The 12,902-nt window shown below is 50.5% G+C and overlaps 1 protein-coding gene across 1 annotated transcript in view; it reads right to left on the bottom strand.

Annotated features, from left to right (window-relative positions):
• The window catches only part of LOC128579405 (A disintegrin and metalloproteinase with thrombospondin motifs 7-like), a 137,842-nt gene extending 129,296 nt beyond the window's left edge, over positions 1-8,546 (bottom strand). Inside the window, 6 exon segments of the mRNA XM_053581521.1 lie at positions 940-1,005; positions 2,880-2,985; positions 3,842-3,964; positions 4,218-4,376; positions 6,775-6,948; positions 7,830-8,546. Coding sequence (XP_053437496.1) covers positions 940-1,005; positions 2,880-2,985; positions 3,842-3,964; positions 4,218-4,376; positions 6,775-6,948; positions 7,830-8,546 — 1,345 coding nt within the window.
• Between the last annotated feature and the right edge of the window lie 4,356 nt (positions 8,547-12,902).

The raw sequence follows: 12,902 nt of genomic DNA, 5'->3' as shown, positions 1-12,902 counted from the left end.
CAAGACAGGAGGGACCTTTAAAATGTGGTTCTACTTTGCACTCTGTTAAGTTTAATATGCATGACAAAAGGCTATGTTTTGGTATGTAGCCTGTAGAAACCTTGATAGTTCATATATATGTTTGGATGAGTATGTATATGTATCCATACAGGGTGGCCATAAAATTCATGTGCAACTTACATGTATACATATAAATGTATATACACACACATATACATATATGTAGAGAGAGAGACAGGTAAGAGTGTTTGTGATGGTGGTATTAGAATTACCAAAACCTTGGGAACAACTGAAATATTCATGCATATGGGAGATGACTGATAAACTCCAGTACATCAATACCATGGTAGAGCATGCTGCCGCAAAGAGAACATGGCAGATCCGTGTGTGTCCACATCACAGTGGGAAATAGCAAGTCTCAGAAACTGTTCACATATATACACAATGTACACCCAGAAAAAGGATACAAGGCTCTGATCAAATAAGCCAGGTGTCGGGGTTGGAGATGGGTGATGTGTGGCAGGGTGTATAAATGGGACTTTACCTGTTCTGATAATACTATTTTTTTTTTTTTTACAAAAAGACTATTTCTTCTATAATCACAAATTAATGTTTAAAAGAGTTTAATATAATAAAAAGAACAAGAAACTGCAAGTTTTTTAGGGACAGGGACTGAGTCTGTATTGAACACCTCTCAGAGCGAGCACTGACAACACACAGTAAGTGTTCAACGACCCCAAATATTAGCAGGGTTTTAGCTAATAAGTAGGATGATGGAAAATGTGTTTTCTCTTTCTCGGTCTCTATTTTCTACTTTTGTCCTCTGATCATGGTAAAAATAAATTAATAAAACATGTTCTTAAGATATGTCCCCGTCCTCCGTCCTACCGTACCCCACCACTTGTGTAATGCAGAACCTGGCACAAGGCCTGGACTCACCGCTCCTCATCACCCGCACGTCCTCCTCATGCACGTTGTTCATGTTTATGTGCTTAACGGTGCAGCCTAAAGACAAGACACATGGAAATTCGTTCCGGGGTTTCTAGACTTTTAGGCTGCCTCTTCCCCCACAGACAGTAGCAAATATGGAAACGTTTCAACAAGTTCTAGCAAGGAGTATAGCTCAGAGATGACTCACAGCCTAGACAGCAGTGTCTCAGCAAAAGAACAATCTCAGAGTGGCTGCGAACCCCAAATTATTGTCAACCTGTGACAGGGAGAGCTGTCAGGGCCTGAGACTGGCCAGGTCTTGGGCCCGGCTTAACTAGGTTCTGGTGGCAGACCACTAAGCTACCTTTCTCAGGAACAATTTCTCTTAGGTGCCTGAGGGCTATCTACTTCCACAGGAGAGAGAGACAGAGTAAAGTAGCCATAGAATAAATAGATCTAGTCTTTAGTAGAGCTTGGTAATCTTCAGCAGAGAGACACAGTGCTGGCATTCTGCAGGCAGGAGAGGAGACAGAGTCAGAAAAAGCAGGATCGAACGCACATGCTCCCGACTGCCTTCTCCTCTAGCCTAATATAAAGCTGATCTCCTGCCTCTCAACACCACAGGTGTAGAGACTGCCAGTTCACCAATGCTCTCATGTTGTGAGCTCTTATGCTTGTTAGGAGAGCTAAATCCCTCTCTCCATGCCCTTTTCACCAAGGTGTTCCATTGTTGAGCTATACAGGTATTTCTTATAACTCTCAATCCTCCTACCCATAGGCTATATGGGCTGCTACAGAGAGCACTAGCCCCAATGGTAGCCTCAATGTGACTCTGTATGGGGCTCCCACACCAACAGGAAGATGGGCAAAGGGCAGAAGCCTATTAATTCGCAGAAATGAAACACACGCCAACATGTGTTTCATGCCAGACAGAATAAAGCTTTACCCTTGCTGCTGACAAGCAATATTGACCATCCAAACAGCACGATACTATCTTTCACCTATCATATTGGTGATGATTTTTGAAATATTACCTAGGGTTGGCAAATGCTCATAGAAATGGATGCTCATATACAGTAAGTAGAAATATCTACAGTAAGAAGAAAATAATTTAGAGAGCTCTTTGGCAATCAAAAGCATTAAAATTTTGCATGCCTTCTGGGTCTAGCAATTCTACCTGAAATTTATCTTAACATACTACTCATGATGTCATGCAGAGAGTTGACCACTGCTTCCCTGCTTATAAGAGTAAGAAATGACACAGTATTTCACAGTATTCAACATTACGATCTGATTTAATGAACAATCTTATAAATCCACCCATATGATGGACTTAATAATATGCAGTTATTGACAATAATGTTGAAGAAAATATAATGGTTTAAATTTGTGATACAGCAAGAAAAATAAAACAGGAAATCGAAGTGCCTTTTGAAAAGTTCTTGTGTGTATGAGTGTGTATTTGTGTACATAGTACACTGTTAAGAAAAAACTTCGTGATGTTAGCAGTGGCTACATACAAATGGTGAAAATTTGGCCTTATTGATTTTCTTCTTTTTTCAAATCAGGATTTTTTAGTATTTCTAACATTAACACTCATTACCACTGTAATTCCAAAAATATTTTGGAATGTCTGTAGGGCCCCAGTCGAAGCAAAAGTTTTCCCCCATGTGTAAAGCTTATGGCTCTCTTCCTCACAAAGCAGATCCTGGACAGAGGGGACACACACATGTAAATGGGGTACAGGCACATCAGCCTCCTCTTCCTCCCTGAGCCTATCTAGGGTAGAATCTGAGGCCTGCCCACTGATCCACGTCTCTCATCGGGTCAAGGATGGGACAGGAGGAGACTTGATTCATCATGCTGTGTGTCTACCTGACCTTCAGCAGAGGGTCAAGGAAGCCTATGCTGATGAGAAAAGGAGGAACCTCTGGGAGTCACCGCCTTACCTATGACAGTGAGGGCAGCTGCCTTGAGGGAGGTCTGTGGGTTTCCCAAGATCTCCAAGCTCTGGGACAGTAAGTCCCCCATGAGCGGCTGTTTGCCTATGCGTACCTGTAGAGCCAAAGAGGGTAGTGAAGACCAGGGGAGGGGCAACTGGGGACCTTACCAAAGACCTTCTAGCAGCCACAGCATCCATACTACACACAGCAGCGTCTATCTCAAGGCACCATGTACTGCATGACTCTGTGCCCCAGACCCCTCAAACCCTCCCAACCCAGCCCAGCACAGACTCAGCAGCCAGTGCGGAGGAGCAGGTTGCCCCCCTGGCTCCTGGCAGGAGAAAGAAAGGCACACCTGACATGGATCTAGGCGGCCCAGGTGTGACGCTGTCCTGACCCTCCCTGGCTTCACTGATCTCTCTGTAGAGTGGAGGGGAACCTGCCCAGCTCCCTCCATAACTGCAAGGTGTCATGGGGGGCTGGTGGTGAGGTGCTCTGTAAAGTGCTCTACCTACATAAGGGATTCCTGATACCAGAATTACTCACACAACTGTCCAACTTACATGCTCAGCCCTTAAATGTTCGGTTTTCAGCCACGATTCCTGACCTCTTGCCTGTTGTTGGCTGCCATAGGAGCCATAGGCTCATAAGACCATGACTATTGACCTCATGTCCTGATGACTCCTGCCCAGGGCTTCCCTTCCTACCTCTCTGTCTTCTGGCCATGCAGTGATCCTGCTTTATGTCCCCAGCCTCTGAGGCAGGGATCAGGACACAAGCAGGATCAAACACAGAGCACTAGGGCCTGGCCTCCCAGGTGTACCGGTTCTCAGAGGTAGCCGAGGCTAAAGAACGAGAATCAGGGAACTAAAGGAAGGTGTCTGTCACCCTGCCCTCTGTTCACTGAATCCACTGTTCTGTCATAGGATGAATGTTCAGGCCCAGCTTCCCCAGGGACTCTCACTCACCAGGTACGCGCATGTATCCTGTATCACCTGCAGGTGGTTGCTGAGGGTGATGTGTTGGAAGGTGTCGGTCAGGGGCACCCAGCCAATCACCTTTGCCCACTCAGTGAGGGCCTCTCCACAGACCTGTGGGTGAGAGGGGGTCCCCAATTCCCACTCCTATGACTTCCCAGGCCAGGGGCTGAGAGGAGGCCCCTACATCACTAAGAGAGGGGAAGAGTGCTGAGGGCCAGCCCAGAGGAGGATGCCAAGAGGTGGATGTGGAGTGTGCAGCCACAGCCAGGCTCATGAGGAGAGAGCCGAAGGGAAGGGGCCATGTCTTGGCACGAGGGGGCATGATTCGGGCCTGGGCTTGGCATGACAGACACAGCCAGCGTACCTTGACCACTTCGCTGTTTTCCTGCTGCACGTTCAGCAGCAAGGGAAGCAGAAATTTACACAGTTCCCTTTTCATGGTGGCTCCGGCCTTATATTTCTTGTCCCGTCTCAGCATGTAGCCCAGAGCAGAGATGGCTGCAATCCTCACTGGCTCCCTCTCCTACCACAAAGCACAACATTCCTGTGAAGAGGCCGTGGTCTCCTGGCCCTGTCAGGCCTGGCTTCCTTCCGTCCACATCTCAGTCTACGTGTCCGAGTGCTCGGGCTGCACTGGCTTAACAAATGCAGAGACCACACAGCCGATGTCTCTGAGTGGCCTCTTAGGCACAGCACTAAGAAGTTGGTAATGCAGGCACAGGGCCAGGGAAAGCAGCATCGTGGCTTTAGTTCTAGCATGGGCCATTTACTTTCTGCCTTCTAAGGATTTAGCTCAAGCATGACACATCTGAAAAGATGCACATTTTTATTCTAGTTACATTCTGAATAAAACTGTTTAAGTCTGTGTTAGTTTATGTAAATTTATAATGGCCATCAACAGCTAAGCTTTGTACACTTTTGGAGTATATTACATACACCGTGAGCACCTGTCATGAGCTAGGCACAGTGCCACGTGACAGAGGCACGGTAGCGCAAGAAGGAATAGTTCCTGAAAGCAGGGGCAGACTTGGGAACAAGTTGCGTGCACACACTAGAACAAAATGGCCAAAAAGAGACATGATTCCTTTAGCACTTCAGTGACAAACACAAAGAAAAAACTGTCACATACATGTCAGCTCAAAATGGGTGACTGAGCACCACCCTAATCATTCCATGCCTGGGTGGCAGAGTAGAAATATGTTTTTACAATTCATAATGGATCTGAAATATTAGGTGAAGCTCCTCAATTCCCACCAGAGGACAAGAATATTCCTGAAAGATAAACAGCAGACAGAGTTGGAATTTAAGCACAAATTACAGCCCAGAGTGTGGGTAAGAAAATAGTACTGCAGGTGGCAGGAGGTCTGGGAGTGCTCTAAAGCTTAGAGGTTGTAAACATAGGGAGCAGGAGATGATTCTGGGACAGCGAAAGGTGCTGGTTTGGGGCTTTCATCCAGCCATCCTGTCCAGGTTCTCCCTCCACCCCATCCTGATGACCTAATCGATCACCAAGCAGCAGGGCATGGAATACCCCAGCACAGCAGGGAGTGCGGTGTCCAGGACAAAAAGAGATGGATCCCTGGATGTCTGGGACTCAGGAAGGGCAGGGAGCCCTAGAATCCAAAGAACGGCTATTGCACACCCAAGTGAACCCTCTCCCTAGATGCTCCCCCATGGTCCCTGAAATCAGGCTGCAGAAAGAGGCATTGGTTTCACACAGGGTCCACTGAGACTCTCTACTGATGCCAGAAATCACAGATCAGCCAACCATTGAGGAAAACCAACACTACAAGGAAAGAGACCACATGTGAGAAATACCATAATGTTTATGTCATAAACTACTAACAACTTAAGACAAATCTGAGGTAAAATAAAGACATTTTCATACAAAGATGCAAATGTTTACTACCTTCAGACCCTCACTCAAGGAACCATAAAGGAAGAGGGAGGCGAACCCTAGGAGGGAGGGAAGAGCTGTAAGAAGGAAGGTGAGAGAGATGTGTAAACATGGTGATTCTAAGTAAGAGCTGACCGTATGAAATCACAGCAGTCGTGGTGGCAAGAGGATACAAAGTCCACATTGGAGACGTGATAGCAGATGGACCTAAAATACTAGACAACATGCATGTGTGACCTGGGAAGGTGTGATGGAAATTAAACATCTCCAGTCTTCATGTTGTTTGGATGGTGGGAAAAGGCACCACCTTTAGGCATTGTTAAGTCAAGTTCAGTGCACAAGATGACTTGTAAAAGTAACTGAAAGATAGATGAGTCAGACCTTGACCTTGCCACTCAGGGGCTTCCAGAGTCATAGAGGAGATGAGATCTACACCCAGATAATTCCAACCCAAGGTTCAAAAGCCAAGGAATTTACAAATGTCACAACAGGAGCACAATCAGCACGTGTCTCAGGGGTATTGAGTTCCCTCCAGCACTAAGATGCTGTGACCTGTAAGGAGGAGTGGGGAGGGTAGGTGTGAGTCTGTTAGTCCAATGGCTGAGTCTCGGATTTCTCTTGCCACAGGACTCTAGCTTTCTAAGGTCCCTGTGCTATGCGGGAGTACAGCAGGCCATCAGCTCTCTCCCTCTTCACTACGTGAGTGAGTCTGGGTCCTTAGGGTGAGCGCCAACTTGTGATCAGTGTGTGAGCTTTCAAGTGTGGGTCCAGTGGCTCCTCCAGGGAACTTCTGGGGGCAGCGGAAATGGAGGCGTGTGCTGCGTCTGCAGGTGCTGGGAGGGTACTTGGATGAAGTGTCCAGAACACAGCTCCATGTGGCCAGGTCTCCTTTCGTCTTCCCCTCCAATTTCTCATCCCTGGGCCACAGGCCCTTGGCCTAGCACAACCCTTAGCTCATACCAAGGTGCAGCCTCAGCCCAGCTCACACCATTCCCAAGGGCTCCCAGGGGCTGCAGGCACATACATCATTGATGAGGGGACGCAGTTGCTGGCAGATGCTGCAGAACATTCCCTGGATGTCCTTGTTCTTTCCATGGTGGATGATGTTCTGCAGGCTCCTCACAGCCTGCACTGTCACCTGCACCTCACCATTCAGGAAGCCTCGTAGGAATGGAACCAGCCTCTTGAGAGCCTTTGACTATGGGGATGAAGGCAGAGATCACTCAGCACCCTGGGGACCACACAGCATTCTCAGGACTTAGAACATGGAGTCAGCACAGATGACAAACAGATGTGGGAAACCTAGGGGCTGAACATGCTGAGGACACGATGGCTCTGGGGGCTCGGGCAGCATGAGGACATGCCTGGGTTAGCGTCCACACTGGGAGTTGTGCTGCCCTCAGATGGGGGTGGGGTGGATTCAGCCCGATGCAGCAGAGGGAGCAAGTGAGGAAAATAAGCAAATGCTTTGGGGATTCACAGGGGGTCCCACTGGACTCTCCCCACTCTCTTACATTTCCTGGGTGCAGTGCCAGGTTACTGATTCCCTGCAGGCTGATTTCTTGCATAATGATGCTGGGGTCTTTGAGCCAGTGGGTTAGAGTGGACAGTGACACTTGTCCCAGGGTGTGTGCCACGGTCGGGTGCCAGAGCAGCTGAAGGCAAAACACCATGGTTATGGATGGAGGAGAGATTGTGGAGCCTTGGGCACCCTCCAGACCTGCTCAGAGCCCTACACCGGTAAGGACTGTGTCCAGGTGACAGAGGTGGCAGATCTGGTCTTGTGGAGTGGAGACTGTGGGGAAGCGCTGGGGCTAATGCTGGTAAGGCTTGAATGTGGAGCCCCACGCTAGGATCTGTGCATCATCCTGGGAGGACCAGAATTGCAAACCCCCTTCCCAACTCTCCTCACCTCCTTGAACCAGTCCCCTGACGTGCCAGGGAAGGGAACCCCCTTTGAGGTTGCTGGATTCTTTTTTTCTCCTTCCTGGGACAAGTTACTTAATATCCCGCTAAACAGGCAGTCCCTAACTACTGGAAGTGGACGGCCCAAGCTCTTGAGCTCCCCCCAGCTCTCACCTGCACATAGAAGGCCATGCCCAGGATCTTCCTACCCTCGTCCACACTGTAGAGCAACTTGTCAACATGGCTCAGGAATCGGTGGAGAAGGGAAGGTTCACCTACTCTCACAATTGCCCTGGGATAGGACATGGGAAGCCAGCAGTTGGCAGGGGTGGGGAAGGGGTCGGGGCCAGTGTGCACCCACAGGGAAGACATGAGGCCTGAGAAGTCAGGACAGCAGAGGACTGGGCATGGGGAGGGAGGGTGGGAAGCTGCTTTGTTTGTGTGCTGCCCCCGGGAGCCTGGGGTCAGGGTCGAGGTGATGCCATGGGCACTGGGGAAGTGGCTGCACCTTGCCAGGTCCATGACCCCTAAGTAGAAAGATGCAGAACTGGACAGCAGGTCCCAGCAGTGATGCTCATTTCCATGGATCAACACTTCCTCATGTGCAGCTGCCAGGAGCACCAACTTCGCTACCTCCAGGGCACACCTGAAGGCCACCACCATGCAGATAGTGAAAATAAAAGGTGGGCAGGGTGCTATGCCTGGGGCTGCACTCCTGCGCTGGTGAGCTAGAGGCAGTCTCAGCTCTGGTAGCAGGATCTGCTCTCCTGCTGACAAGAAGTCCCACTCTAGGGCCTGTCCACAATTGCCCATCCACTCAGAGTCCAATGACAGACACTGCAGGGATGTCCTAGCATCCTGGTTTTCAAATCCTGCTGTCACTCGCGACATCTACACCCACATCGTCAGAGTGTCTCTCCTTTGTTTCATTTGTTTTTGTTTTCATTCTGGGTTTCATTGGAAGCAAACACTCTGAGGTTGAAAAACAGCATGACAGCCACTGATTTAGGAGCAGCGTCCCCATCTCCTAGTTGAGAAGACTGAATCCCAGCAGGGACTTGCAGTGGACGGCACAGCTAGTGAGGATGCCACCCAGGCTGATGCTCATGGCCAAGCCTGTGTGGAGTGGGTGACTAGGACCTGTCATCTAACATCCCACTGCCCTCTTCACGTGTAGAATTATGAACATGGTAGGAACCATGGTGTGAGCAGTGGAACAGTGCACGTGATGAGAGGTGAGGAGAAATCTGAAATCTGAGGCCCCGATGCTGCCACATCCCTTCCTCACATCTCTAAGAGATCAGCATCTAGCCCCCCGGTCTCTCAGAAATGAACTCGCTGCATTTCTCTACCGCCTGGAGGGGAGGCTTACTTAGTGGGGTCAAAGGACCAGCTCTGGCTGCTTGGGCCCCCCTCCATCTTCCAGGGAACATTTTGCTTAGTCACAACGTAGAGATGACTCAGCACAGCCAACAACAGCCTTGGGAAGAATTCCTGGACGGCCTCCTGGCACAGGGGTCCTGACAGCATCTCACGCAAGGCACATGTCACCTGGGGAGTGAGGAGCAGAATTGCCCAGGCCTGGATGATGATCGCTCACCCTGAAAGCCTGGGCTAGAATCCAACCCTGTCCTTCCCTGTCACTGCCCAGTGGGTGTGGCTTACTCTGACCCAGGTTTCTAAGAAACATCCAAAAGCTAAATACCCACACGTGACACCTAGGAACTGAGGGGTCACCCACACCCAATCTGCTTCCTTTCAGCACACTTGACATTAAACATGGAAAGGAAAGTGACTCCAACTGATCAGCAGAGGATGGTTTCTGGCAATCTGAGCACACAACCTCCAGGCCGCCCATCCTTCTCCTCTGTGCCTCATGCCACACCCTCAGGTTTCCGTCAGATGCTGCCAACCCAGAATGGTGAGACAGCACAAGCAGGTGCGCCCTATCAGTGTCCTTTTCCTGCAGTGGGGCTGGCCCTGCCCTTTTTCCACCACACACTCTTACACCCACAAGTGCTGAAAGGAGGGCAAAGTGCACTGTGAGGTGCACACTCAGTATGCAGGCTGAACACTCTCCTCTTTGTCCCTCCCAGGGCCTACTTCACCCCTGAGGTCAAGCTCTTTCATTCACAAATCGGCTCCTCAATAGGACATGCCAGCCCCCTCATGTGCTGACCACCACAGGCTGGGTGTCCATCTCCCCTGTGTCTTCTCTGTAGTGGCTTATTTCCAGGAAGTCAGTGAGCAGCTGCAGGACATTGACAGCTGTGTCTCGCTGGGGGCCAAATGCCTTCCACAGGGCCAGAGTGGTGCTGCAAGACCCAGGGACAGCAGTGTCATGCACTCTGGTCTCAGGCCCATGAAGAGCCAGTTCACAGGTACTAAGGAGTGAGAGCAGAAAGGAACCAGCCAGAGGACATGGAAATGTGACTTGCTGAGGCCAGAGAGAAGGGAGGGAGGGACCATGTTCTTGCAAAGCAATTCTCATCTGGGCTGGGGGCCAGGCACAGGGGCCTTCCTGGGCTGTAAAAGGTGCCCTGGGCCAGGGCAGAGGCACCTGTCCCAGGGCAGGGGCTTGCTGAGCAGCATGGGGACGACAGAGCAGGTGTTGCTTCCTGCCAGGGAGCACATGGCCTGCAGGGTCTCCTCCTTCGTGCCGGGCTTCAGACTCCTGCTGAGCCACTGGAGGATTCCCTCTGCTATTTCCTCCACCTGCGGGACAGACAGAAGTCCTCAGGGTTCCTTCCCTGGGACCTTCCTACCTTCATCCTCTACCAAGTTCCAAACTCAAGGGGCCAATTTGCAATCCTACCAGTGGCTCCCTTTTCAAGGCAGAGTTCTGGGGGCCAGAGGCCAGACCAGCACGGCCCACAGAAGGCACTCTAGAAGCTGGTGACAAGGCACACTGCAGAAAAGTACCTTCCCACGGCCCCAAACTTTGGGGAAGAGCTGCCGGGTTACTCCAGAGGAAAAGCAAAAGCCCCGCAGACACATCAGGGGTTCTCCTTCCACATTCAAGCAAATTTCCTTTTCTTTATTTTTTCATGCATTGACTTGCTCTGTCACCCCTTCTAGAGCACAGTGGCATTATCATAGCTCAATGCAATTGTAAACTTCTGGGCTCAAGTAATCTTCCTGTCTCAGGATCCTGAGTAGCTGGGACTTCAGGGACCCACCAAAATCCTCGGCTAATATTTTCTCTTTTTAGTAGAGATGGGGTCTCAGTGTTGCTCAGGCTTGTCTTGAACTTCTGAGCTTAAGGGTTCCTCTCCCTTCAGCCTCGCCAAGTGCTGACATTACCGACATGAGCCATTGTGTCAGGCATGAGATTAACTTTTAAACCATTTTCAACCCTCGCAACTACAGGATGAACTTGTTTTGGGGGTGGAGGCTCCCAGGCTCTGTCCTGGCCCTCGCAGAACTAATACATAGGGTCTGGGAAGCCTATTTGAATGTAGCTTCAAAGATGGCCTCAGAGCATCCTTCCAGTGTTGTGACCCTGGCCAGACAAGTCACATAAATGAGTGAGGATAACAGGTGTTGGTAGACTCAGGGAGAGGAGGAGGGGTAGAGAGAGCCCATGCACCAGCCTATGAAAGGGACAGTGCCCACTCAGAAGGGTGGCCTAGGTAAGCCCATTTTAAAGTTGTTTTCAAACAAAAGGTAATGACCACTTCATAAGCTTGTTGATTCGCTGTCCACAGTCTAAGCTCCTGACACCCCCAGGGTACCAGGGGAATGTCCCCAACAATAGGCACTTTTGAGCTCAGGACTATACATGTTACAGCTCAGTGGGACCACAGAGAAAAATTGATTCCAAGCCTACATTTTATAGATCAATAAATTGAGGCCAACAGAGAAGGGACTTCCTGAGGCCCTCCTTCTGGTTAGTACTAAGTGGAGCCAGGAGAGAGCCCAGGGCTCCTGATTTATGGGGCAGAGCTTCTGCCACAGTGCCACACTTACCTTTATCAAATTTCTGCCCCACTCTTTGATGACAGCACTCATCAGCTGGGCAGCAGCCAGAGACAACTTGGCCTTGCTGTTGCTCAGGCCCTCCATGGCCTCCAGCACCAAGTCGCAGAGCTGGGATTGGGTCAAGCACCCTCCAAATGCCTACAAGAGGGGCCATCAGTCTTGACGCACCTGGGACCCTGCCTCACATGGCCCAGACCACCCTTCCTGGGAAGGGGATGAGGGAGAGTCCTTCTCTGGAGCAAGATGCACTTCTGTCCGAGGCCTGTGCTGGCTGTTGAGCTCCCAGAGGACACTGTCACTAGAGCCAGAGTCTTTGGGGGTGGGAGTCAGAAACACTGACCTCAGGGGTAATGTGGGACTCAGAGGTGAGAGGCTGCAGAGACAGAGCAGTGGGAGAGAGGGGCTGGGGTCCTTAGTGCCACCCCTCTGTGGCAGGAGTTGGCATCCATGTCACCCTGGAAGCACCAATGCTTCCAGTGGACTGAATCACTAGGAAGGATCAGGATTGGGATATGCACAGGAGAGCATGTGGGAGCCCCAGGACTGGGCCTTTCTTCACTCAGGGACAGTCCCGCAAAGAAAACCTTCATGCCAGTCATGGAGAGGGAAGGCAGGTGGGATATGAGAGTCCCAAGTGAGGTGGTAAGAACATTATGTGAATGAGAGGCCCCAGGTCTCCCCCTATGACTCTGGCCCCACGCCCTCACCCTGCCAATTTGAAAGGTGTTTTTATAGAAGGTGTTGGCACTGTAGGCTTCTCTCTTGGCCTCTTCTTCCAAGTGCTTTTCTGATTTCCCTGACATCTCTGAAACAAAGACCCCAAGCCCACCCCTCGCATGGTCAGAAGGCTTCTTAGGTCACCCTCTCCCACCTTTCATGGGACTTTGGCCTAGCCCAAAGCACCTACTGAGCTAAGCCATCTTGGAGAGAGGTGGGGGTGGCCAGGGGTGGAGCACAGTCAGCATAAGGAAGCTGAGGGCTCTTGTCGAGGGCCGTCCCGTTGCCTCGCTCAGAGCAGAGACAGAACTAGGTAGAGTCTGAGGCTCAGTCAGATGGGGAGGAGCTGATACAAAACAACTCTTTCCTGAGCAGGTATTCTGTCCCGGGGGGTTATTGCAGGTATTTAGGGGCAGGTCCCTCCATGGAAATGAAGTGCTCAGGTAACTTCTAGGCCCTCACTCTTCTGGATCAGAGAATGTGGGGAGGTTGGAGGGGAGGGAGGAGAGAAGGTCGAGCATACTCTTCTGCAACAGGAGGACACAGTAG

The sequence above is a fragment of the Nycticebus coucang genome, unplaced genomic scaffold (genome assembly GCF_027406575.1).
Source record: "Nycticebus coucang isolate mNycCou1 unplaced genomic scaffold, mNycCou1.pri scaffold_67, whole genome shotgun sequence".
Classification (NCBI taxonomy): domain Eukaryota; kingdom Metazoa; phylum Chordata; class Mammalia; order Primates; family Lorisidae; genus Nycticebus; species Nycticebus coucang.
Note: the sequence above shows the minus strand (reverse complement) of the source record. Positions and strands in the feature narration are given on the sequence as shown.